The 22290-nt window shown below is 48.6% G+C and overlaps 4 protein-coding genes across 5 annotated transcripts in view; 3 read left to right on the forward strand and 1 right to left on the reverse strand.

Moving 5' to 3' along the window:
- The window catches only part of hecw2a (HECT, C2 and WW domain containing E3 ubiquitin protein ligase 2a), a gene marked incomplete in the record, with an annotated part of 23127 nt that extends 19934 nt beyond the window's left edge, over positions 1 to 3193 (forward strand). Inside the window, 3 exon segments of the mRNA XM_025002104.2 lie at positions 130 to 215; positions 948 to 1060; positions 2478 to 3193. Coding sequence (XP_024857872.1) covers positions 130 to 215; positions 948 to 1060; positions 2478 to 2589 — 311 coding nt within the window.
- Positions 3194 to 7333: 4140 nt separating this feature from the next.
- On the forward strand, positions 7334 to 12997 carry stk17b (serine/threonine kinase 17b (apoptosis-inducing)). Its single transcript, XM_017438622.3, has 7 exons — positions 7334 to 7885; positions 9083 to 9295; positions 9750 to 9888; positions 10557 to 10683; positions 11330 to 11378; positions 11702 to 11881; positions 12374 to 12997. Exons 1-7 carry the CDS (start codon positions 7761 to 7763, stop codon positions 12609 to 12611), a joined length of 1071 nt encoding a protein of 356 aa, XP_017294111.1. The 5' UTR covers positions 7334 to 7760; the 3' UTR covers positions 12612 to 12997.
- Positions 12998 to 13677: 680 nt separating this feature from the next.
- Positions 13678 to 16104, reverse strand: lg6h2orf69 (linkage group 6 C2orf69 homolog). Its single transcript, XM_017438630.3, has 3 exons — positions 15608 to 16104; positions 14724 to 14962; positions 13678 to 14607 (listed from the first exon to the last, which is right to left on the reverse strand). The coding sequence occupies exons 1-3, from the start codon at positions 15884 to 15886 to the stop codon at positions 14130 to 14132; spliced, it is 996 nt and encodes a 331-aa protein (XP_017294119.1). The 5' UTR covers positions 15887 to 16104; the 3' UTR covers positions 13678 to 14129.
- Positions 16105 to 17223: 1119 nt separating this feature from the next.
- ftcdnl1 (formiminotransferase cyclodeaminase N-terminal like 1) lies at positions 17224 to 21978 on the forward strand. 2 transcript variants are annotated; one of them, XM_017438628.3, is made up of 6 exons: positions 17224 to 17555; positions 17971 to 18088; positions 18316 to 18411; positions 19032 to 19187; positions 19490 to 19678; positions 20547 to 21978. In XM_017438628.3, exons 2-6 carry the CDS (start codon positions 17974 to 17976, stop codon positions 20969 to 20971), a joined length of 981 nt encoding a protein of 326 aa, XP_017294117.1. In that variant the 5' UTR covers positions 17224 to 17555; positions 17971 to 17973; the 3' UTR covers positions 20972 to 21978. The 2 variants fall into 2 exon arrangements, with proteins under 2 accessions (XP_017294117.1, XP_017294116.1); XM_017438627.3 differs by having other exon boundaries at positions 17225 to 17505.
- Positions 21979 to 22290: the final 312 nt, after the last annotated feature.

Genomic DNA, 22290 nt, shown 5'->3' on the forward strand with positions numbered 1-22290 from the left:
TGGGCCTTTAGATTGAGTCTGTTGGCTTCAGTTCAGGAGGAGGAGGAGGAGGGGGAGGAGGGGGAGGAGGGGGAGGTGCCTTCGTTGTAATTCATCTGACTCATGCACCATTATCGTCTCTCCCCTCAGGTTACCATGACAACCACATAGTGATTCGCTGGTTCTGGGCGGCTGTGGAGAGATTCAACAACGAGCAGAGGCTGCGGCTGCTGCAGGTGGGTCCTGTCCCTGTCCCTGTCCCTCCTGTCCTGTCCCCTGATACCATGTCCCAGTCCTGTCTCCCGGTCCTGTCCTGTCCCCTGCTCCTGTCCCCTGGTCCTGTCCCCGGATACCATGTCCCAGTTCTGTCCTCCTGTCCTGTTTCCTGGTCTTGTTCCCCGGTCCTGTCCCCTGATCCTGTCCCTTGGTCCTGCCCCCCGGTCCTGTCCCCTGATCCTGTCCTCCTGTCCCCCGGATCTGTGCCCCGGTCCTGTTCCCCAGTCATGTCCCCTGATACCATGTCCCGGTCCTGTCCTCCTGTCCTGTCCTGTCCCCCGGTCCCGTCCCCCTGTCCCTCAGAGAGGTCTGTCAAACAGTGAAGAATTAATCATGGATCTCTGGAGAAGTTTGGTATCAGAACCTCATCGAAACATTAAAACCAGAATTTGATGTTTTTAAAACGTTAAATCGGTTGAGATCCTGTTGGAGCTCAGACTCAGAGTTGGGGATGACTCTCAGCTGCCACCATCCCTGACTGAGGCGCAGCCATCTTTGTGTTGGCCGACGGCGGCCATCTTGAAGAGTTCCTCGGTTGAGGATTCTGCTTCTCTCCGTATTAAAGTCTGGATTTAGTTTAGACGTTTCTGCAGCTGATCCAAACTCTCAGCCTCCAGATGATCCGGGGTCAAAGGTTGTGGGTTTCAGGTCAAACTGACGGTTCTCCTGTGTTTCCGTCCGTCTGGCTGCAGTTCGTGACGGGAACCTCCAGTATTCCCTACGAGGGCTTCGCCTCGCTGCGAGGCAGCAACGGACCCCGCAGGTTCTGCGTGGAGAAGTGGGGGAAAATCACCTCGTTACCCAGGTGGGTCTGGACGGTTCCTCAGTCTTTTTTGTCATTTTGAGCCATGATGGTTTGTAAATATTCCTGTTGTTTGTTTTCTCTCTTATCACCAAAAGAAAACAGACTTTATTTAAGTTTGTGTTAAAATAGAGAAGCAGCTCAGATTGTGGGCCGTGCAGCAGGTAAAGAGTTAAATGGTGGCAGACCAGCTGATGGTTTTAGGCTTTAGATGTTCCTTTAAAGCTGAACTGAAGTGACCGACCAGGAAGTCTGAGGTCCTCAGAGCTGCGGAGGTTCGCAGCATTCAGCCGTTCATCAGTGAGAGGATGAATCCCGGTACGATTTCATTCATTTCGTTGGAATTAATTGTTCGATCTGGACAGAAAATACCTCTGGAGTTTCATTTTTGGGCTTCCAGAAAGATAAAAACCTTCCTCAGATTTGGATCCATGAGCTCCGATGTGGGAATTCCTATCAGAACTCAGGTTCGGACCGCTTCAAAGAGAAGCGCCGCTCTGACCCTTGTTACTGCGGCTTCCCGCCACAATAACAGGAACAGCAGCGGTTCAAACTATTTTTAATTTTAAAAGAAAGTCAAATAGAGAGAAGGACATCTCCACAGGGAAGGAGACGAGAAACAGGAAGTGTTCCTTCAAACAGGAAGTGAACGCGCTGTCATTAAAAGGTCTGATAGTCTGAACCTGCTGCTGATTGGTTTACTCTGGAGTTTATAAACGCTACTCTGAGGCGCTCACATTGTTTACGAGTTAGCATCGAGTTAGCATCAGGTTAGCATTGAGTTAGCATTGAGTTAGAATCATCAAGTTAGCCTCAGGTTAGCATCGAGTTAGCATCCGGTTAGCTTCGAGTTAGCATCGTTAGCTCTCTCCTGCCATCTTTATGTTGATTTTTAGTGTCATATGATGATGTCATGACAACGATCTCGGGGTGATCTGTTCTCACCGTTCCACGGTCCCAACTCGGTCATTATGCTCGTTGTTTTGTCGGCCATGACGGTCCTGGTGATCATCAGAATCCGGAGATCCAGCTGTCGGTTCAGGCTCATCCTGGTATGGTTGTAGATCCATTACTCCCCGATGTCTTCTGGCATTTCTTCGTGTTTAAAGAAGGCTTCTTCTTCCATTTCCACCAGTAAACATTCGGACAGCAGTGGCGTTCTTGGCCAGCCGGGGCGCAGCGCTCGTCATGAACTCCGCCCACAAATCATCCAAATTATTGACTAAAACTCTACAAACAGTTTATTTAACTTTTAGGTCAGATAAGCGGGTCCCTGCAGGGATGTGTGGATGTGTTTGACTCAGTAACATTCATGAAATGTCCGTTTTCTTAGATCTGATTTCAGTTCAGCTTTAAGCGCTGATTGGACCTGAACCATCCCTGTCTGAACCTGGATCTCATGTTTTCTGGGTTTCTGTAGGGCTCACACCTGCTTCAACCGCCTGGACCTCCCCCCGTACCCGTCCTTCTCCATGCTCTACGAGAAGCTGGTCACCGCCGTGGAAGAAACCAGCACCTTCGGCTTGGAGTAACTCCAGAACCATCTGGACTCGTTAAGTTTCTCATTTAAGAGAAGAGGAGAAAAGGAAGCTGAAACTCCGCCCTTCTTTTTTTGTTTCCCATCGCTCGGCGTTCAGATCTCGCTCTGACGTTCTGCCTTTATCTCCCACTTTGATTACGACTGAAAGAAGATGGAGAATCAGGGGAACTTAGTTTGGTTTGTTTTCACGCTAACCTGAGCTCACTGAGCCACATGTGTGCTTTATCTCCTCCTCCCCTTCCCGGACCTTAAAACTGTGTCTGACCCACACTTAAAAACTAAAACACACATCTGTCACTTTTTGCACAAATGAGATATTTTCTTTATATTCACATCCCAAACCACCACTTCCTCCTTAAACTTTTCTATGAAAAAGGAACGACTGGACTTGATGAGACGGACCACGACTCACGCAGCTGTCACCTGTGTTACCGAGCTACCTGCGGCGTACGCTTTCAGGTCATTAACCCCGCCCCCACCGAGGACGAAACGCCACCAACGGAGGAGATGAACGTGACGGATCTGAATGTATCTGTTTGATTTGTCTTTAAAGAAAAGGTCTGAGAGGAAGCAACGTGGAGAGTTTAAATTTAAGACTCTAAATTAAACATGAAGCTGAAAGGATGAGATAAAAACACAAAAGTTTGGAGTCAGTTACAATCCTGGTAAAAACAAAACAAAACAAAGAATGGGTCCTCTTTCAGTGTTTTTACATATTGGGACATAAGTAAAAATCATGTAGTTGTCAGATGGTTTTAAAATAAAGGAAACACAGCAGCAGCACGTTACATGTGACTGCTGTTAACAACGATTTAACCAAAATGCAGAAGCTGTGCGTAAAAAAACAAAACAAACAAAAAACAAAACTGGTTCCAGCTCTGATTCAACAGCTTATGGGTTAGCTTGAAGGTTTGGTACGGTTAGCTATTGAGTTTGTTAAAGTTAGCTTGTAGCTTTGCTAGAGTTAGCTTGTAGCTTTGCTAGAGTTAGCTTGTAGGTTTGCTAAGGTTAGCTTGTAGCTTTGCTAGAGTTAGCTTGTTGGTTTGCTAAGGTTAGCTTGTTGGTTAGCTAGAGTTAGCTTGTAGCTTTGCTAGAGTTAGCTTGTAGCTTTGCTAGGGTTAGCTTGTAGCTTTGCTGGAGTTAGCTTGTAGCTTTGCTGGAGTTAGCTTGTAGGTTTCCTGGGGTTAGGGTTAGGGACGGATAACAGAAGTTGGTTTTATGTTTGGTGACCCTAACTCTTGAACATTCTGGTCTTCAGAGGAGCTCACAGTCGACTCAACAACTGCAAGGAGCCCAAACTATCAGTCTTACACTCCCGTGCTTCATAGTTGGTATGAGATGTTTGCGTTAATATGCTGAGTTTGCTGCAGTGCATTATGGGTCAAATCTTCACTTTGGTCTAGTTTTATTCTGGAAGTCTTGTGGTGAAACTAAGTCGAGCTGCCATGTTGCTTTTAGAGAGAAGGGGCTTTCTGCTGCAGCCCCTTCCAAACAAGCCTGTCAAACCTTTGACCTCTGACCTGCTAACTGAGGCCTGGAGAGTCTGAGATGGAGCTCATTTCTCTGAGCACTGCACGGTCTGACCTTCAGGGTGAATCTGCTGCCACTTCTTGGAAGATTGGCAGCTGTCTTAAGTGTCTCCAGGTATTTGACCCTTCCCAGATTGATGGGAGGTCATTGCTGATGTCTTTCCACCTTGGCGTTGTGCTAACACCCTGTGGTCGCAGCGAGGCTGGAGCCAGTTTTCGTTGGATAAAAGACGCAGCGGTGGATCATTTTAGAGACCAGATGAGTTTATGTCCCGATGTGTAAACTGAAAGAGGCCACGTTGTTTCCACGCCGCAGTTGGAGGGTGTCAACACAAGGGGGCAGCATCTGTTTTGACTGAAAGCTGTTGCTGGAAACGGTGGCGTCCATCTCGTCTCACCTCAGCACGATGAAACATCCCCCCCCCCCAGTGTTCGCTCATTTCTTACGGGGCTGCGTGCACGTTTACACCTGCTGTGTACAGACACCTGTTGGACCACAGAGGCTGGAGTAGTGCCCCCCCCCACCCAACCTCCCGGTCTAATAATGCATGCAGGACTTGCCCGGTCAGCAGCTCCGTGAGCTGCACCTGACAGGACCTATAGGTGGTGTGTTGTGTCCTAGCTCGATATTGCATGCTGAAATAGTGCAGCACACCGTCCTTCCTAGCTTTGTGCATGAGGAAACAGCTATCCGCTCAGACGCCGGGGTGAGGGAGGTGGCACGGGTGCGTCACGGCCTTACGCTCACCTGACACCTGTCATACCTGTGTGTTCATCCAAGTGCTTTAAGACTGGAAGCCGTGTCTCTGTGACGGGGGGACGGTGAGTTCTTGAAACGTTTCCCACGAGCGTCTGCCTAACTTAGTAGGAAGTCGATGGTTCGCCGCTCGCGCCGGAGTGACGAACCAATGAGGCTGAACTCAGAATGTGAGAGCACATGGATCTGATTGTCTCTTTGTATATAAATGTACGTGTACGTCTGTCTTGTTGTGTGTTTAAAAAATATATATATATTTTGCACCGAATGTACCAAAGGTTTGGGGCTTGCAAAGTCAACCATTAGGTGTCGTGTCTCCTTCAGTCGATCCGACACATCCCACTCTACGGGTTCTTACAGAACGTTGGTTCACGAGTTTTCGAGCGGCTCGTCATTCGGCGCAGAGGAAACGCTGAAGACGTCGCTCCGGATGGAAATCGCTGCACCTCTCTCGTCTCTTTTAGTACATTTCTGTCCGGACCCGACTCCACTTTTCAGAGTTCCACTCTATGCAAAGCTCCCGTGTCTCCATTCCACCTCGATGATTGTAATAAAAGAGAACAAATGGAACGCTTTCATAAATGAAACGAGCTCTTATTTATTCAGAATGACTGAACCGTCGGACAGGTGAACTAATCCGTCTCACCACACGACAGTGATCAGCTGATTCAGGTTCTCCTCCCTTTGTAGTTTTACAGCAACAGGGTTCCAGATTAAACCATCAGAACATTAAAGGTATTAGAACATTCTGGTGCTGCAGTAAAGACAGCCTGTGTCCATGTTGTTACACAAGTTTATTATTAATATTAATATTATTATTAGTAGTAGTAGTAGTAGTAGTAGTACAGGTAGTAGTAGTATTACCAACAACAAAGTCAGGTGACACCAAACCTTTTTATTCTGGAAAACTGGTTTCAACTGTACATCTACTGGTGTCCAACAACTCACTGGTGTCCAACAGTCCACTGGTGTCCAACAACTCACTGGTGTCCAACAGTCCACTGGTGTCCAACAACTCACTGGTGTCCAACAGTCCACTGGTGTCCAACAACTCACTGGTGTCCAACAGCTCACTGGTGTCCAACAGTCCACTGGTGTCCAACAGTCCACTGGTGTCCAACAGCTCACTGGTGTCCAACAGCTCACTGGTGTCCAACAGTTCATTGATGTCCAACAGCTCACTGGTGTCCAACAGTTCATTGATGTCCAACAACTCACTGGTGTCCAACAGTCCACTGGTGTCCAACAGCTCACTGGTGTCCAACAGTTCATTGATGTCCAACAACTCACTGGTGTCCAACAGCCCACTGGTGTCCACCAGTTCACAGATGTCCAACAGCTCACTGGTGTCCAACAGTTCACTGATGTCCAACAGCTCACTGGTGTCCAACAGTTCACTGATGTCCAACAGCTCACTGGTGTCCAACAGCTCGCTGATGTCCAACAGCTCACTGGTGTCCAACAGTTCACAGATGTCCAACAGCTCACTGGTGTCCAACAGCCCACTGGTGTCCAACAGTCCACTGGTGTCCAACAGTCCACTGGTTTTCAACAGGTCACTCCTGTCTGTTACTGATGTAAAACCATGAGCAGCAGGTCAACAACACAGCGTACAGCGGAGTGGGGCAGCTTCTCCGATTAATGAAAAATGCTCTGATTGTCCGATTCAACACTCGGATCGGGTCATCTGGTTCTAAAGCCATTAAAAGAAAAAGGCCCGACTAAGTAAACAATAAACAATTAGACACATTTTAAAATTATTCCTATAATTCTTTCACACATCTGTGGTTTTACACAGTTAAAGTGTAATGACTCAGCTCTGAGTCGTATCCCAGAGGTTTTGTTACATCATAACTTTTTATGTTAATTTAATAATTTAAAAAGACGATTTAGAACAAAAGCTAAAACTAAAGTTTGTAAAATAAAAGTTAAAATATCCGAATAACTGTATGACATCCTTAAAAACAGTTGAACACTGAAACTGACAAAAAGGCGGTAAAAAGTCAAACATTAAGTTGTTTTTGAACCTTTGAGTATCTGACCTGATTAGATTATATTTTATGATGTTAAAGTTCACAGGAAGACATTCAGAGCCTTAAACAGCTGCAATAAAGTTTTATTACTTTTACATAAAACAAACTGAGGACAGATTCATTTTAGAGGGTTTTATTTCTGCTGGGAATAAGGAACAATTTGCAATTAGCCTTGTTAAAGTGGTAAAAATTCAAAATTAGGTAACAGTTTGGAGCTTTTTCTATAAAGAAGTAAGCTTAGGTTTTAAAATAACTTTACATTTAAGTTAAATGAGGTGTAAAAAAAACAAAACAATGAAATTAAACTATTTGAGAAATATATTGTAATTTATTGTTAAATTTTTTGTAGTTTTATTTCCTCCTCGGAATCCATTTCCTGTTTCCTCGGAACGCGGTAGTGCGCATGCGCCGCGCAGTGACGTGTCCGCTCGGTGTCAAACAGAGGGACGTTAAAATGATCGAAAACGCTCCGGACGGTCCGAAAAACCGGGTTTTCTGCCGCCCTCAGCAGCGGTTCGGATCGGTTACGACCTGGAATCACCTCCGCGCTTCTCGTTTCAGTCGGTTCTTTTAGTTCGGGCTGGGAAAACCCGGTTTAAGTTACTTTTTCTTGTTGTTTCTTGTTGTTTTTTGTGTGCCGGCGGACATTCATTGTCGAGTCAACTTCAACCAGCTGCGCTCGGTGAACAGGAGCATGCGAGCCGGTGCGGAGCGGGCGGTGCTTGGGTTACTTCTCCTATTTGCTCGGAGTTAGATCGCGGAAGGAGGAAGAATCGAGCCGGGTTGAGCCGAGCCGAACCGGTCGGCTGGGAGAGCGGCAGGAACCGAAGGCGGAGGGCGGGGGATGATGTCCCGGAGGCGGCTGGACAGCCGGAGCGGCCCGCCCGCCGGGCTGCTGGCGGACGTCCAGACCCCGGTGAGCCCGGAGCCGCTGGAGGCCGTCTACGAAGTGACCGGAGAGCTGGGCAGGTGAGACGAACCGAGCCGGTTCCGGTTCTGCTCACACGAACACACATATCAGGGTTCATTTAGCCGAAATTTTAAATATATTCTGATAAAAAAGTCCTGATTTTAACAAATTTTTACTCTAATCTGTGTTCAGAGGTTATTTATTAAAGTAGCAGCAGGTTCTGTTGCTCTGGAGCACAACGCCGGGGCGGCAAGGCATCAGCAATGACCCCAGAGAAGGGGTCAAAGGTCATTTACAAACTCCCTGGAGTCCATGGCTTCGCAGAGAGAACGATTAATGAACCCGAGGAAACATTTAGGACGGCAGATTCACCTGGAAGGTCAGACCGTGCAGCGTGGCCTCCGTTAGCAGGTTAAAGGTCAAAGGTCATGACGGGACAGTTAGGAAATGCATCATATCAGCTGTTGAAGCACGGTGGTGGAGCGCTGATGGTTTGGGCTCCTTGTTTTTTTAAACGCTCGGCGCCGGACTCTGGACCCGTGTGATCCATAACCGCGGTAACATCCCGGAAGCACTCAGGTGCGTCCGCCGCGCGTTTCACAAGAACTCAGGAGGAAGCTCCGAAAAAGAAGAACTTGAGCAACCATTTCGTTTTGTTTCCACCTCAGTTTTACAAAACAGGAAGCGGCGAAACGCTTCGATGGCGGCGGCGGCGTTCTTTTTATTATCTTTAACATGGCCGCTTCTTAAAGCGGTTTAACTCACCTGAAGGAGGCAGGAAGTGAGTTTTAAAAACACAACAAATGTCCGACAAATATCCCAAACTGGAAACTTTCCTGTCGTCTGCAGCTGGACGGTTTTCATTTCAGGATAAAAAAAATAAATAAAACCGAAAAGATGCTTTTAAATTATCTTTTTTAAGATTTATTTGACTTTAGTTCATAAACAACAACTAAAGATCCTCAGAACCGTCGATGTTTGATTTATTTTTAACAAACTGAATTAAAAAAAACTAATTTATTCATAAATCTGAGCGTCTCTGAGGAAAGTTTCAGCTTTCGTTACCAAAATAAAAGCTTTTTAATGAGGAATCGTGTTCTGTTAGGGGCGACTACCACCCCTCAGTATCCATCCTCCAGCTCATGAGATATTTTGCTAACAGACATTAAATTCTTAGATTTCTGACACTCTTTTAATTTCCTGAAGAGTTGTTTTATTCTGAAAGTTTTTTTGCGCTTTTATTTTTTCGTCCTCAGAGGGAAGTTCGCGGTGGTGAAGCGGTGCGTGGAGAAGACCACGGGGAAGGTGTTCGCCGCCAAGTTCCTGCGGAAGAGGCGGCGAGGGCGGGACTGCCGGGCCGAGGTGCTCCACGAGATGGCGGTCCTGGAGGCGGCCCGGAACAGCCCGCGCGTGGTCAACCTGCACGCCGCGCACGAGACCGACCACGACGTCGTCCTGATCCTGGAGTAGTGAGTGTTCCGGGCGGCGTTTATCAGGTTCCGTCTGACGCCTGGAGTCACAGAACCGTCAGAACCAGCAGGAAAAAGTTCTGCTGAGTTCGGACCAATCTGTGGTTATTGACCCGGATCGTTCCTTCTGTAGAAAGTTTGATTCAGCTTTTATTTTGGCGGGTCGGTCAGCCGAGGTTCCTGACGTCCGAGCTCTAACCTGATAACCCTTTAATGGGTCGAGGGTGATCCCTAATGATTTCAAGGTCGAGGGGTCAAAGGTGACAAACCTTGCCTGTGCAGCTTGATGATGTCATCAGTACGGTTAGTGGGGAGGGGACGTAAACGTGGAAGATGTCTCGGGTTTTAGCGACAGATTTCAGTTTCCTAACCTCGCCACTTCCTGTTTCCTAACCTCGCCACTTCCTGTTTCCTGTTTCCTAACCTTCCTGTTCGCTGTTTCCTACCCTCGCAGCGCGGCGGGGGGCGAGATCTTCGACCTCTGCGTGTCTGAGGAGCTGCTGCCCGAGGCCCAGATCACTCGTCTGATCCGACAGACCCTGGAGGGGGTCCACCACCTGCACCAGACCAACCTGGTCCACCTGGACCTGAAGGTCTCGCACCGACACGACACCCGGATCAGACCCGGTTCAGTTCTGAAAAAGTCTTGTTTCAGGAGCAAACATGGAGCTTCTTGTTTCCACGACACGATTAATCTGAGGAGGAGGAGGAGGAGGACCTGACAGGACCGGTCCTGGTTCTGGTTCAGTCCTGGTCCAGGTCCAGGACTCAGATCCTTTTCAACCAAAAAACTCAGGAACTTCTCAGACCCGTTTTTAAATCTGCTGAATCTTTTTCACTAAAACATTAAAAACCCTGATTTTAAATTTGCTTCTTAAATAAATAAACTTTAATAATTGGAACCAAGAAGCTCTTTGATTATTTCTTAATAATTAAAGTTTAATGTCGTTAAAGACGCTTCAGAAACACGACAGGAGGATCAGTTTTCATCAGAGAACCTGCCTCAGATTATTAGGACTTAATCTGAGAAAATCTAAACCTCTGAGCGACGAGGCTCGATGGTTTCTACTTCCTGTCTGAACGTTAGAGACTAAAAGACTCACACTGGTTAAATTAGTTAACTAAGTGTTGGTTAATCTGAGATGAAGTCAGTTTTTAAGTTTAATCTGTGCTGAGGTTCAGGAGCTGATCTGGGTCCAGACCCGGTTCAGTTCTCTCGCTCCAACATGGCTGACGAAGTTGCCGTTTGCGTCCCCCGCAGCCTCAGAACATCCTGCTGACCAGCGTCTCGCCTCCCGGGGACATCAAGATCGTGGACTTCGGCCTGGCCCGGCGGCTGGGTGCGGCCGGAGAGCTGCGGGAGATCGTGGGCACGCCCGAGTATGTGGGTAAGAGCGCTCTGGGCCTCCTGGGATCTGTAGTTCTTCAGACTCGGGTTACAAAGTGGGCTCGGTAAAAGAAAACTACAAAAATGGCGGCGCCTGTTGTTGACGTACCGTCAGAGGGTGGGATGGTAAAGATGAGTCTCATCCTGCAGGAACCCTGAGAACATGTCAGCCTCTAGAACCACGATCAGCTGCTTTAGTTACAGTCAGAGTGGAACCTTAGAACCGACGGAACCTTAGAACCTGCAGAACCTTAGAACCGACGGAACCTTGGAGCCGACGGGACCTTAGAACCGACGGAACCTTTAGAACCGACGGAACCTTAATACTGACGGAACCTTAGAACCGACGGAACCTTAATACTGACGGAACCTTAGAACAGACGGAACCTTAATACTGACGGAACCTTAGAACCGACGGAACCTTAATACTGACGGAACCTTAGAACAGACGGAACCTTAATACTGACGGAACCTTAGAACCGACGGAACCTTAGAACCGACGGAACCTTAGAACCGACGGCACCTTAGAACCGACGGAACCTTTAGAACCGACGGAACCTTTAGAACCGACGGAACCTTAGAACCGGTGGAACGTCAGGGTGGTGTTTCTGAAGATCTCATGGAGTTTTTTTTGTATGTTCTTTCAGCTCCAGAGGTTCTGAACTACGAGCCGATCACGACAGCAGCTGACCTGTGGTGAGTCCCCCCTCCTCAGAACCGGGTCTCAGGTGACCCGGTTCTGCTCGTCTGTAACCAAGGTTCTCTGTCCATCACGTTAAAAACGATCCTGCAGCAGAGAACGACTCGACAGCAGCTCTGAATTAGTAAAACTAGTTCGTTTGAGCGTTCAGCGCTCCTCAGGAACCAGGAAGTCTTATTTTGTTGCTGGCAGGACCAGTTTTTGGTTCTGATCCGGTCCCGCCCGGAACACAACCAGTAGATAAGAAACAGAGTGGCCGAGCTCTTATTTTGAAGGGTCAAAGCTCCTGAATGCATCTTTCTGTCCCCGCCGTCCTCAGGAGCGTCGGCGTCATCGCCTACATGCTGGTGACGGGCGAGTCTCCGTTCGCTGGGGACGACCGGCAGGAGACGTACCTGAACGTGTCCCAGGTCAACGTGGACTACAGCAGGGAGTCCTTCTCCAGGGTGTCCGAGCTGTCCGTGGACTTCATCCGCAAGCTGCTGCAGAAGGCTCCAGAGTGAGTCAGAGGCAGGGGGGCGGGGCTTAAAGACGTGTTGTAATAAGTCTGAGTTATCGCAACACGATGCTAACAGCGTTAGCTCCTCTATGGTGTTTCCTATGTTCTGTTAGCCTCTAAGCTAACTGCAGGTTATCTGCTGAACCCTGGAGGATATTTATGTTGGTAATAGTTGAAGTGATGATCTCATGGCTGCCATTATCTGCCTCTTTGAAAGGTTTGATTTGTTTTTAAATCTCCGGTGAGAAACACGATGCTAACAGCGTTAGCTCCTCTATGGCGTTTTCAATGTTAAGTTAGCATCGATGCTAACTCGCCGTCTTTATTAGCCATGAAAACGAATACATCTGTTTAATTAGTTAAAAAAAGTCGTTTGAGTTTGATGATTTATGAACTGCAGCTGTTGGTTACATGATCGCCCGCCTGTCAGCTGATTATCGGCGGCCATTTTGACTCGACCCTCTCCTGACACGTCCCGTTTTCTGCCCGCAGGGACAGGCCGAACGCCGCCGAGTGCCTCGGCCACCCGTGGCTGTGGAACCAGCACCCGGAGCCCGCCGCCGCCACCGTCCCCGTCCGCCCCGCCCGCGAGAGGAGCTGCGGCGCCAAGTGGGCGGCGCCGCCGGAGGACCCCGAGGACAAGGAGAACTTCCTGGAGTCGCCCCACTCTTACGCCAAGAAGGTCCGCCTGGAGGAGGAGGCGCCCGCCACCGGAGACGGCGACTTCTGACGCTTGAGAAGCGAGAGGGGAGGCGGGGCCGGGCGCGAGGGGGCGGGGCTCCCTCCGAGCTAGTTAACCAGCTAGTTAACGCTCGCGCAGCAGGAAGCGGCGGCGGCGAGGCGTGACGCTCACCAGCAGGTTGACTCGTAGCTCAGGACTCGTTTTATTAACTCGGCTGTAGCACTTACTGAAGAGAGAAACATGGAGTCTCCGGCGCCGTTCAGCCGCCGTGACTTCCTGTTTTCATCTCAGGGCTTCTTCGTTTCCAGCAGACCTTCGATTATTATTATTATTATTATTATTATTATTATTTATGTGCTGGACATTTATTTTATAACTGATGAGTTGAAACTGGAGCTGAGGGACGGGAGCTGAGGGATGGGAGCTGAGGGATGGGGGCTGAGGGATGGGAGCTGAGGGATGGGGGCTGAGGGATGGGAGCTGAGGGATGGGAGCTGAGGGATGGGGGCTGAGGGATGGGGGCTGAGGGATGGGAGCTGAGGGATGGGGGCTGAGGGATGGGAGCTGAGGGATGGGAGCTGAGGGATGGGGGCTGAGGGATGGGGGCTGAGGGATGGGAGCTGAGGGATGGGGGCTGAGGGATGGGAGCTGAGGGATGGGAGCTGAGGGATGGGGGCTGAGGGATGGGAGCTGAGGGATGGGGGCTGAGGGATGGGGGCTGAGGGATGGGGGCTGAGGGATGGGAGCTGAGGGATGGGGGCTGAGGGATGGGGGCTGAGGGATGGGAGCTGAGGGATGGGAGCTGAGGGAGCATCAGAAGGAAACAGGAACGTGGCGGTGGAAGGAGCGGCGAGCTGTTTGTCGAAGGCGGCAAGGACGTCGGGAAGAAGGCTCTCAGGGAGGGGCGGAGATTAAAGTGTAAATACTGTCGGGAACGCGGCGCTCGTCTCTCTCTGGTGCCAAACCAAACAGAGCCGCTCTGTTCGGCGGCGGCGGCGTCAGCGGAGGGCACAATGGGCTCTGTGCGCGGCGGCGGGCGCCTCCAGTCACGCCGTCGGCCCGTCGCCATGGATTTACCGAGCTGCTGTTTGATTAAAAAAAAGAAAAGCTTGAATCGTTTCTGCAGAGAACAAACTTTATTTAGTTTAAGCTGCAGTAAAGTAATAACCTGTACTGATCGGCAGCAGGCTAACATGTAGGCGTCACAACTGGAGAAGCTGATTAAAGATGGTGGAAAACTCGCCGGGTGTCGTTCCTGTTTTCATCTGCTTCCAGCGGCGCCGACACGGAGGAATGAATCGGAAGTTACATTCAGCTCGGCGAGCGGCGAAGTGCAAACGTTACAGAAATTCACATTTTTTAAATCTGCAATTAGGAGTCCGATCGGATCCGAAGGTTTCTCTGCCGCCTCCGACACGGAGCGTCACGGAGCAGCGGTTTCCTGGGATCAAACCGGAGGAGCTCAAAGTTCCCTAAATCGAAGCGTTAAAGCGGTCAAACCGGCGCCGTTATCCACGTCAAACATCTCTGCGTCGCTTGGAAACGAGCGGCCAATCAGGTGCCGCCTCAGAACTCCAGGATGACCCGGAAGTGGTTCTGGATGGAGGGCGGCTCGTCCTGGAAGTGCAGCTTGTTGCTGGGACACGCCCCCAGCTCCTCCAGCGTCCGGACGAAGTGCGCGTGCTCGCGGCCCACCCACGCCCGCATCGGGTCGCGCACCTCGTACGGCGTCACGTGGGCGTGGACGGACACGCCGCTGGCGGCGAGCTCCCTCAGCGCCTCGCGGTCCGTCACCCAGGTCTCGCTGCCGCCTGGGTGGCCGCCGTCCAGCCAGAACATGTCCGAGATCCGCGCCACGAAGGGGGACATGCGCGGGTCGTGGCGGGCACCGGCGAGCTCGTACACCAGCTGGTTCAGAACCACGCAGCCCTTACTGAAGCCCACCAGAACCAGGGAGAAGGCGGGGCAGGTGCTGGCGGCGCCTCCTGGTGGACGGAGGGGGTTCGGCAGCTTGGCTCGCTCCATCCCGTTACTCAGCAGGGTTCTGTGGTCCAAACGGGTCGCAGTTAGTTCTCCTCTGATGTACACACATGTATCTAAAACAGGAGTTCTGCACAACGCCAGCGACCTTTGACCTCGGGTTAAAGCGGCTGAACTCACCTGAGCTGCTGAAAGGCGCCGCGCTCAGCCGAGTACCCAGAATGCTCCGGGGCCCCGAAGGCGTTGCCCTCCACGAAGTTCTGGTAGCAGCTGAACTTGTGCAGGTACATCCGGGACGCCCTGACCACCCAGACGTGGCGGTCCGGGAAGCGGCGCCCCAGGGCCACGCCCACCTGCTCCAGGCTCCAGGACGTCCACTGGGCTGCCTCGGGCTGCAGAGACATGTCCTCCTGGAAGTTCTGCAAGATAGAACCAAGCCGAGACACTGTGAGAGGCTCTGCTCCACCTGATGCTGAAGCCCCGCCCCCTGTGCACCCAGAGGGGGCGGAGCTTCACATACAGTTAGCTGTTATTGGTCAGTCTCAGCCACCACCACCCCAAACTTCAGCTCAACATCTCACCAGGTGTCCTGAAGGTCTCTGCAGCAGTTTAATTAAGTGTTTTTAATTAATCGGCTTCATTTTGATGTTAAGCTCCTTCCAGGTGAGTGAAACCTGATCGCTCTGAGTCTTTTTCACTAAATCAAACTTTCAACAAGCCTCCGAATAAATTCTGCTTTAATTGAGGCTTTTAATTTGAAATAAAACATCTAAAAGGGTCAGAAATCATTTGGTCACACACCCAAAACCCTCATTGACTCCCATTTTATCTGAGCTCAGAGTCTGCCTGTCTCATTAGGGGTGCTGTCAGGCGCGGTTGCCATGGTGACCCTGACATATAACATCTCTCTGATCTTTTCTTTTCATCAAAATGTTGGCCATCTTGTCGTATTATTTTATTACAAAATAAAAGCCCCAAAACTCCTGGATTATTCCACTGAAAGTGGCCCTTCGGGGCCTCCGTACAAAGATGAAACCCCGGTTCCACCTGTGCGTGAGCCTCACCTGGATGTCTCCGTGGAAGAACACCACGTGCTTGTTGTTGTTGTTGTTGTTGCTGCCGTCTCCGTCGTCGGGCCGCGGCAGCAGCAGCAGGTCGTTGGCCCGGTTCGGGGCGCAGCCCGGAACCCCGAGCAGCTTCTGCAGCCTCCTCCGACCGGGGCTGCCCGCCGCGGAGCTCCGCAGCCCCCGGGGCTCACCGGGGGTCGTCGCCGCCACGGAGCTCATCGCTTCGGCCACAGTGATGACAGAGAAGCCCGCAGTCAGCGCTCGGACAGTTAACATGGACTCTGGAGTCAGAACCAGTCCTCCTCTCTACATCCCGCTGCAGCGAACACGATGCTAACGATGCTAGCTGCTTCCGCTAACGGATATTTATCAGCGCGCGCCTCTCACGACTTATAACGTGCATCACATTGTGGCTAATTATGAAATAACGCGCATCATGTTACATACATGTTTTCATCTGCGACAGTTTGTCAGTTTACAGCCACCAGGCGGCGCTGTGCGCTTTTAAACAGCCACTTCCTTATTTCTTCCGGAAGCGAAGACGCGTGAACACGAATCGTGGCAAGATGATACCCTTCCAGGCACTTCCGCTTTTGGCTCTTCAGCCGATAAACTAATTTATACATTAAAAAAAACATGTTCAACAACATGATTGCTTACCAAAATAATCAGCCTGTTCCCCTCTTTTAATTTTTGAGGTTTAATAAGATTGAATTAGACTGGATTATAGAGTTAAAATTTAATTTGTAATGTAGTGTTATGTAAAGGAGTGTGTGTAAAACTGAGCTGAACTGAATGTATGTTAATGACTGCACTTTTATCATAAACTAGTTATAATTAAATTAACTTGAATTCTGATACAAATGTGATTTTTTATGATTAATGTTGATTTTGCAGTCAAACCAATGTAGCTCAGAATACCCTAAACTAATGAGGTTATTATTTAATCATTGTTCAGAATAATCTATTTGTTTATTTAACTGCATACAGATGCAGATAAAAAGTACAGATTTTTAACTTATCTGATTAAATGAAAGACAAACTTTTAGTTTTTGCAGCTAAAAAATATCTGGTGACATTATGAAGTGTTTAAAAGAGTGAAAACATTTTATTTTAATCATGAAACACAAAATAATCACAACAAAATAACTGAAATACCTCATAAATCACAACAAACAAATTAATGCAATAATAAACAGACTCAGTAAGTGATCTTAAACATTAGAATCCTTGATTACTTTGATTTTAATTTTGTTTTAAACCAAAATACTGTTATTGAAATGTTGACTTTAGGTGAACATGGATGCAGGAAATCCAGTTTTTAACTTGATTTAACTTTTATATTATTTAAATAGCTTTTAGTAACGATTACACTTTGTAACAAAGATGGAGGAACTGAAATAAAAATATATAAATTAATATGTCAGAAGCAGAAATGGAAGAGAGGAGAGATTTTATTTCTTTGTAATCTGTGAAGTGTGTTGAGGATCCTGTTAATAAAACATTCATAAGATGAAGTGATGAACGGATGAAACTCGGTTCCTCCAGCAGGTGACAGCAGCTGGATTTTAGGATGAAGGCTGCCTTTCAAAGTGGAGGGAACTATCTTGTTCTGAGCAGAACCTTCAGTTTTAATGTTTACGTCTGTCTCTTCTCTGTCCCTTCTGGACCTTCTGGCCCGGCTGACGGCTGCAGCCGCCTCTGATCGGCTCTTCTCTCCTGTTTGGTTGTCGTTTCTCAGACTGAAGTGTCTCTCAGTGTCTCTCAGTGTCCTCCAGGCTGGACTTTGGTCCAGTTTTGTAACTGCAGGTTGTTGTTTCTTGTTGAAACAGATCAGACTGATCCTGTTCTGGATTCATTCAGGAAACAAACAGCTTTCTTTAATCTGCTGAAAGGTAAACAGGACTCCTGTAGAAGGAATCAGCTTATTATTTATTATCTGAAGGTAATTAAAGAACAAATGAGAGGAGTTAAAGTTTAATGTGGCTGTTACTTTGTTAGAACATCTGTTCTCAGCAAAATGCTAAATATTCAATAATTGTTAATTGTTATTTAATATAATCTGCTGTTAATGAGAAAGTTTTTATTAATAAAGAGCTGATCAGAGTCTCCTCCCTGCTGCCATCAACATTTATTTATAAAGCGGTTGTTTCACAATAAAACCGTTAAAAACAACCTCAGATGTTGCGCTGCAGTACTTCCGAGGACCAGCAGATGTCACTACGTCCCTCAAACTGCACCTTTAATTTCCCTCTGAAGCCAACCTTCACGTTAACTCTGAGTTTTCAGTCGGACCTTTTACTTAAAACTTCAATAACAAACAGGTGCGTCTGAGTGTTTCAATGTTTTTGTTCCTGCAGAGAATGAGCGCCGCGGCTCGGGGACAACGCCTGGCTGCGTGTCTCCTCAACGTCTCCGAGGCTCGCAGGAAGGAGGTGGTGGAGCGCATCGCCCGAGCAGCTTTATGTGACGCCCAGGGTCGGTTTCTCACTAACTGCTTACTGAGAGTTTCATGAAATATTGTGCTAACAGACAGCCGACTTTGAAAGTCTAAATATTAATATTTAGAGTTACAGAAGACTCGCCACAGTTTAGCTCCGTTTCTGTGATATAGACCAAATTATAGATAAGTTTGAGGTAAGATATTTTGCTAACACAGACACCTTCATTAAAAGGTTAGTAAATGTTGTGTGTTTATTGTTCAGGTGCTAAACGGGACGACACCACGGTGCTGAACATCTTTAATGATCACGACTACAACCGCTCCGTCATCACCATCGTGGCGTCCATCGACTCCATCAGTAAGAGACTCGTCTGAAAGATGGAGTCAGGAGCTCTGCTTTACACCTGACAACAGAAAGAAAAGATTAGTTTGGTTTTCTAAAGATAAAATAGCCACTGTCCTGGAAAGACCCTGGAAACGTCCTGGAAACTTTTTGGAAACATCATGTAAACTCCATGTAAACATCCTGTAAACACCCTGGAAACATCCTGGAAACTTTTGGAAACATCATGTAAACTCCATGTAAACATCCTGTAAACACCCTGGAAACATCCTGGACACGTCCTGGAAACATTCTGTAAACATTCGGTAGACTCCTTATAAACATCCTGGAAACTCCATGTAAACATCCTGTAATTTCCCTGGTAACTTCCTGGAAACATTCTGTAAACTCCTTGTAAACATCCTGGAAACTCTCTTTAAACATCCTGGAAACACCCTGTAAACATTGTGTAAACTCATTGTAAATATCCTGGAAACGCCCTGTAAAAATAATGTAAACATCCTGTAAACTCCATGTAAAAATCCTGGAAACTCACTGTAAACATCCTGGAAACTCCCTGGAAACATCCTGTAAATTTCTTGTAAACATTTTGTCATCTTATCTCTCAGTTTCATTCTGTTCCGTTCTGTTTCCAGGGGAGGTGGTTCTGTCGGCGTGCGAGGAGGCGTGCGCGCTCATCGACATGCGTGCGCACTCGGGGGTCCACCCGTGTTTGGGCGCCGTGGACCTCATCCCCATCTATCCCCTGGGGGAGGAAGTAGGGGCGCAGGACTGCGCTCAGGAGGCTCGGGGTGAGACGTTCAGCGTCCTGTGAGCTCAGAGGGGGGGTGTCCAACAGGGGGACAATCAGAAAGCTGGAAACTTAATGCATGCATGTAAAATATAAAAAAAGCAGTAATTTATCGTCTTTTGTTGTAAAGATGGCTGCCTTTGCCTCCTGACGCGCCGTGTATTTGCAGTTTGAAGTGTTAGCAGCTGAAACGTGTTGATTAGTCCGACACGTTAACAGCTGACTGCGTGTGTTCATCACCTCAGGGTGACTTTAACAGATTTATATTTGGAAATCAGGAGTTTCTGCTGCCTTCTGTTCCAGCCGTAGCTCAGGCGCTCACAGCGAGGGTCCCGGGTTCGAGCGCCTTCCTGTTCGGCTGGGCGGACTCCCCCCGGCGGCGGGGCCTGGCACAGAGGAGGAAGGAGATGGGCTGGTTCCAGAGGAGCCCGGAGCTGCAGGCCATTCGGCCCGATGTCGGGCCGCAGCCTCAGAGACGGTTCGGCCTCACAGGTGAGCCGGTTTCAGCACCGCGGAGCCTGATGGGAACCGTCTGCAGAATCAACAAGACCCAACGTTCTTTAAAGGACGATGTCGGTTCTGTCGTCCAGGACTCGGTAAATCCAAAAAAAGTTAAAAACAAAAACTTGTATTCTGCAGCTGACTGGCTCGTCCTTTCAGAACTGGAATCGCTTTCAACTTCAGCCCAGTTTACTCGGGAACGATCTCCAGATTTCCTGCTGCTGGTTGTAAAAACGTTACGTTTGCTCGGCCCAGTCGCTGTTCAGGCGAGACCCGAGAACCGTCCGGAGCCGAGGTTTCCTTATTTCAGCGGCTCGAGCAGGAGAACGTTCGTTTGGAGGAAAGCGGGAACTATTGTGTTCTCCCCTCGAAAACGATGCCGAGTGTTTGGAAAAACTTCCACTCTGAGGTCCGGTTTGGGAACGCTCCGGCGTCAGAGAACCCGATCGCCGCCGCCGTAAACTGGGCCTGAGATCGTCTCACGATGAGAAATGACGAAGCCTTCTAACGTAAAATAATTCACAGAACCACGCAGGATCCGTTAGCGGTCAGAGCGTGAGTTGGGGATGACCGTCAGCTACTACCACACCAGATTTCAGCTCAGTCTCTGTAAAACTGTTACGGTTCTGTTAGGGTTCTCTCACGAATCACTGAACGTCTTCCATGAGCGTCTACGTCTTGATGCAAGATGGCCGCCCCAGCTAAGAGACTGGTTCTGACTCAGTCCGTTTCACAGATTTAGCCGAACGTCGTCGCTGAGGTCAGATCGTCCATCTTGTTGTTGGTGGGCGGTCCCATCAGGAGGTAACCACGGAGACCGGACTGTTTCCTGATCCTGGCTGTGATTTTTGGTCCGCAGGCGTCGGCGCCGGTCCGTACGTCATGAACTGCAACGTCACCATCGACACCGGGGACGTGACCGTCGGCCGCAGCATCGCCGCAGCCATCAGGGAGTCGGCGCCGGGGGGCCTTCCCGGAGTTCAGGTGCTGGCTCTGCCACACGAGGGCGCCGTGGAGATCGCCTGCAACGTGGAGAGCGTGGAGGGCCCCCCGCCGGAGGACGAACCCTGGCCACGGTTCAGCGTGGACGGTCGGCCGTACTGCCACGTGCCAGCTGCCCTCATCGCGGCCCGGGTGGCGGAGCTGGCGGGGAGGCGGGGCGTGGGCGTGAAGGGCGCCGCCCTGGTGGGGTTTACCCCCCACGAGTGCAGGGGCCTGGCGGAGCTCGCCTTGTCTCGAGGGATCGGCGAGTTCTGGAAGGAGCGGGGCCGGATCCGGATGTGAGAACGAGTCCGAAACTGGAACAGAAATTCAGAAGAATTTGTTGAGTCACTGTTTGAACGCTGAGTCAGCTGAACTACTTCAGCTTACTTTCAGCTGTTTTAGCTGTTCCTGTATAAAAACCTTCGGCTCGTTCATTAAAGACACGACTTTTGGTTTTTATACCTTTGATTTGTTGAACTTTATTCTTAAAACGCAGAAAGAACTCAAAACTTCAACTTCAGCTACGCTTTCAGCTTTTAGCTGCTTTTTTACTTATTTAGATTGTAGCTAATGTTTTGCTCATTTCAGCTTTTAGTTTTTGTTTAGCAAATTTTAGCTTTTAGCCACTATTTTGCTAACTTCATCCAGCTAGTGTTTAGATAACTGTAGCTTTTAGCTGCTGTTATGCTAATTTTAGGCTTTAGCTAATGTTTTCCTTATTTTAGCTTTTAGCTACAAAAAGCTGAAATGACCACTGTTTTGCTCATTCAGCATTCAGTTTTTGTTTTACTAATTTTGGCTTTTAGCCACTATTTTGCTTATTTACGCTTGTAGCTTTGGTTTAGCTAATTTCAGCTGTTTAGCTGTAGTTAAGATAATTGTAGCTTTTAGCTACTGTTCTGCTGATTTTAGGTTTTAGCTACTGTTTCTTACCTGTTTAGCTTTTCTCTTGTTTTCCTTTTTACCTTTTATGCACCGGTTTACTCATTTTTAGCTTTTAGCCACTATTTTGCTCTTTTCCAGCTTGTAGCTATTGTTAAGCTAATTTTAGCTTTTAGATTTTGTTTCATTAATTTTAGCTTTTGTTTGGCTAACTGCTTTTGTTTTTTCCAATTTTATTCTTTCTTCTGCATATTTCAGTTTTTAGCTTCAGCTGGATGTAGCTTTTAGCTTTTAGCTTAGCCAGTTTTAGCTTCTGCTCTGCTTTTTTAACTCGAACAGTTCAGCTAAAATCCAGTCTTTAAGTGAAATCTTCGATCTCTGAGTTTCTGACTTTATTTCCAGATAAATAAATCTTCTTGAACAGATGGAGCGTGTCCTCCCGTCCATCGTCCCCATCGTCCCCCCACCAGTGAGCATGTCTCGTTTCCTGTTTTGGAGTGAAAAGGACATTTGTGTTTACTCGAGGACATTCTGCTGATGGGACGTTTCCCATCAGCGCCGTCTCTGTGGGAGACTCTCCATCTGTGACAGCCGCGGCTATTTTTACAGCAGTTATCGAGGCCTCCGGCAGCACGGTCCAGTTTCCTTACAGCCTTTAGCTGTAGGACATTACTTCTGTGGAACAATATTTACAGAAAATAAACCCAAACGTAGAAACAGAAAACCTGGACCCAGCA

Source organism: Kryptolebias marmoratus, linkage group LG6 (genome assembly GCF_001649575.2).
Source record: "Kryptolebias marmoratus isolate JLee-2015 linkage group LG6, ASM164957v2, whole genome shotgun sequence".
Classification (NCBI taxonomy): Eukaryota; Metazoa; Chordata; class Actinopteri; order Cyprinodontiformes; family Rivulidae; genus Kryptolebias; species Kryptolebias marmoratus.

Excerpts from the sequence above, each read along its gene's own strand:
- stk17b (XM_017438622.3), top strand. The coding sequence starts at position 7,761 with ATGATGTCCCGGAGGCGGCTGGACAGCCGGAGCGGCCCGCCCGCCGGG. Across the intron at positions 7,886-9,082 it reads GTGACCGGAGAGCTGGGCAG|AGGGAAGTTCGCGGTGGTGA; the intron begins GTGAGACGAACC and ends TTTCGTCCTCAG. Across the intron at positions 9,889-10,556 it reads TGGTCCACCTGGACCTGAAG|CCTCAGAACATCCTGCTGAC; the intron begins GTCTCGCACCGA and ends CGTCCCCCGCAG.
- lg6h2orf69 (XM_017438630.3), bottom strand. The coding sequence starts at position 15,886 with ATGTTAACTGTCCGAGCGCTGACTGCGGGCTTCTCTGTCATCACTGTG. Across the intron at positions 14,963-15,607 it reads TCTTCCACGGAGACATCCAG|AACTTCCAGGAGGACATGTC; the intron begins GTGAGGCTCACG and ends TCTATCTTGCAG. Across the intron at positions 14,608-14,723 it reads GGCGCCTTTCAGCAGCTCAG|AACCCTGCTGAGTAACGGGA; the intron begins GTGAGTTCAGCC and ends TTTGGACCACAG.
- ftcdnl1 (XM_017438628.3), top strand. The coding sequence starts at position 17,974 with ATGAGCGCCGCGGCTCGGGGACAACGCCTGGCTGCGTGTCTCCTCAAC. Across the intron at positions 18,089-18,315 it reads AGCTTTATGTGACGCCCAGG|GTGCTAAACGGGACGACACC; the intron begins GTCGGTTTCTCA and ends TTTATTGTTCAG. Across the intron at positions 19,679-20,546 it reads GAGACGGTTCGGCCTCACAG|GCGTCGGCGCCGGTCCGTAC; the intron begins GTGAGCCGGTTT and ends TTTGGTCCGCAG.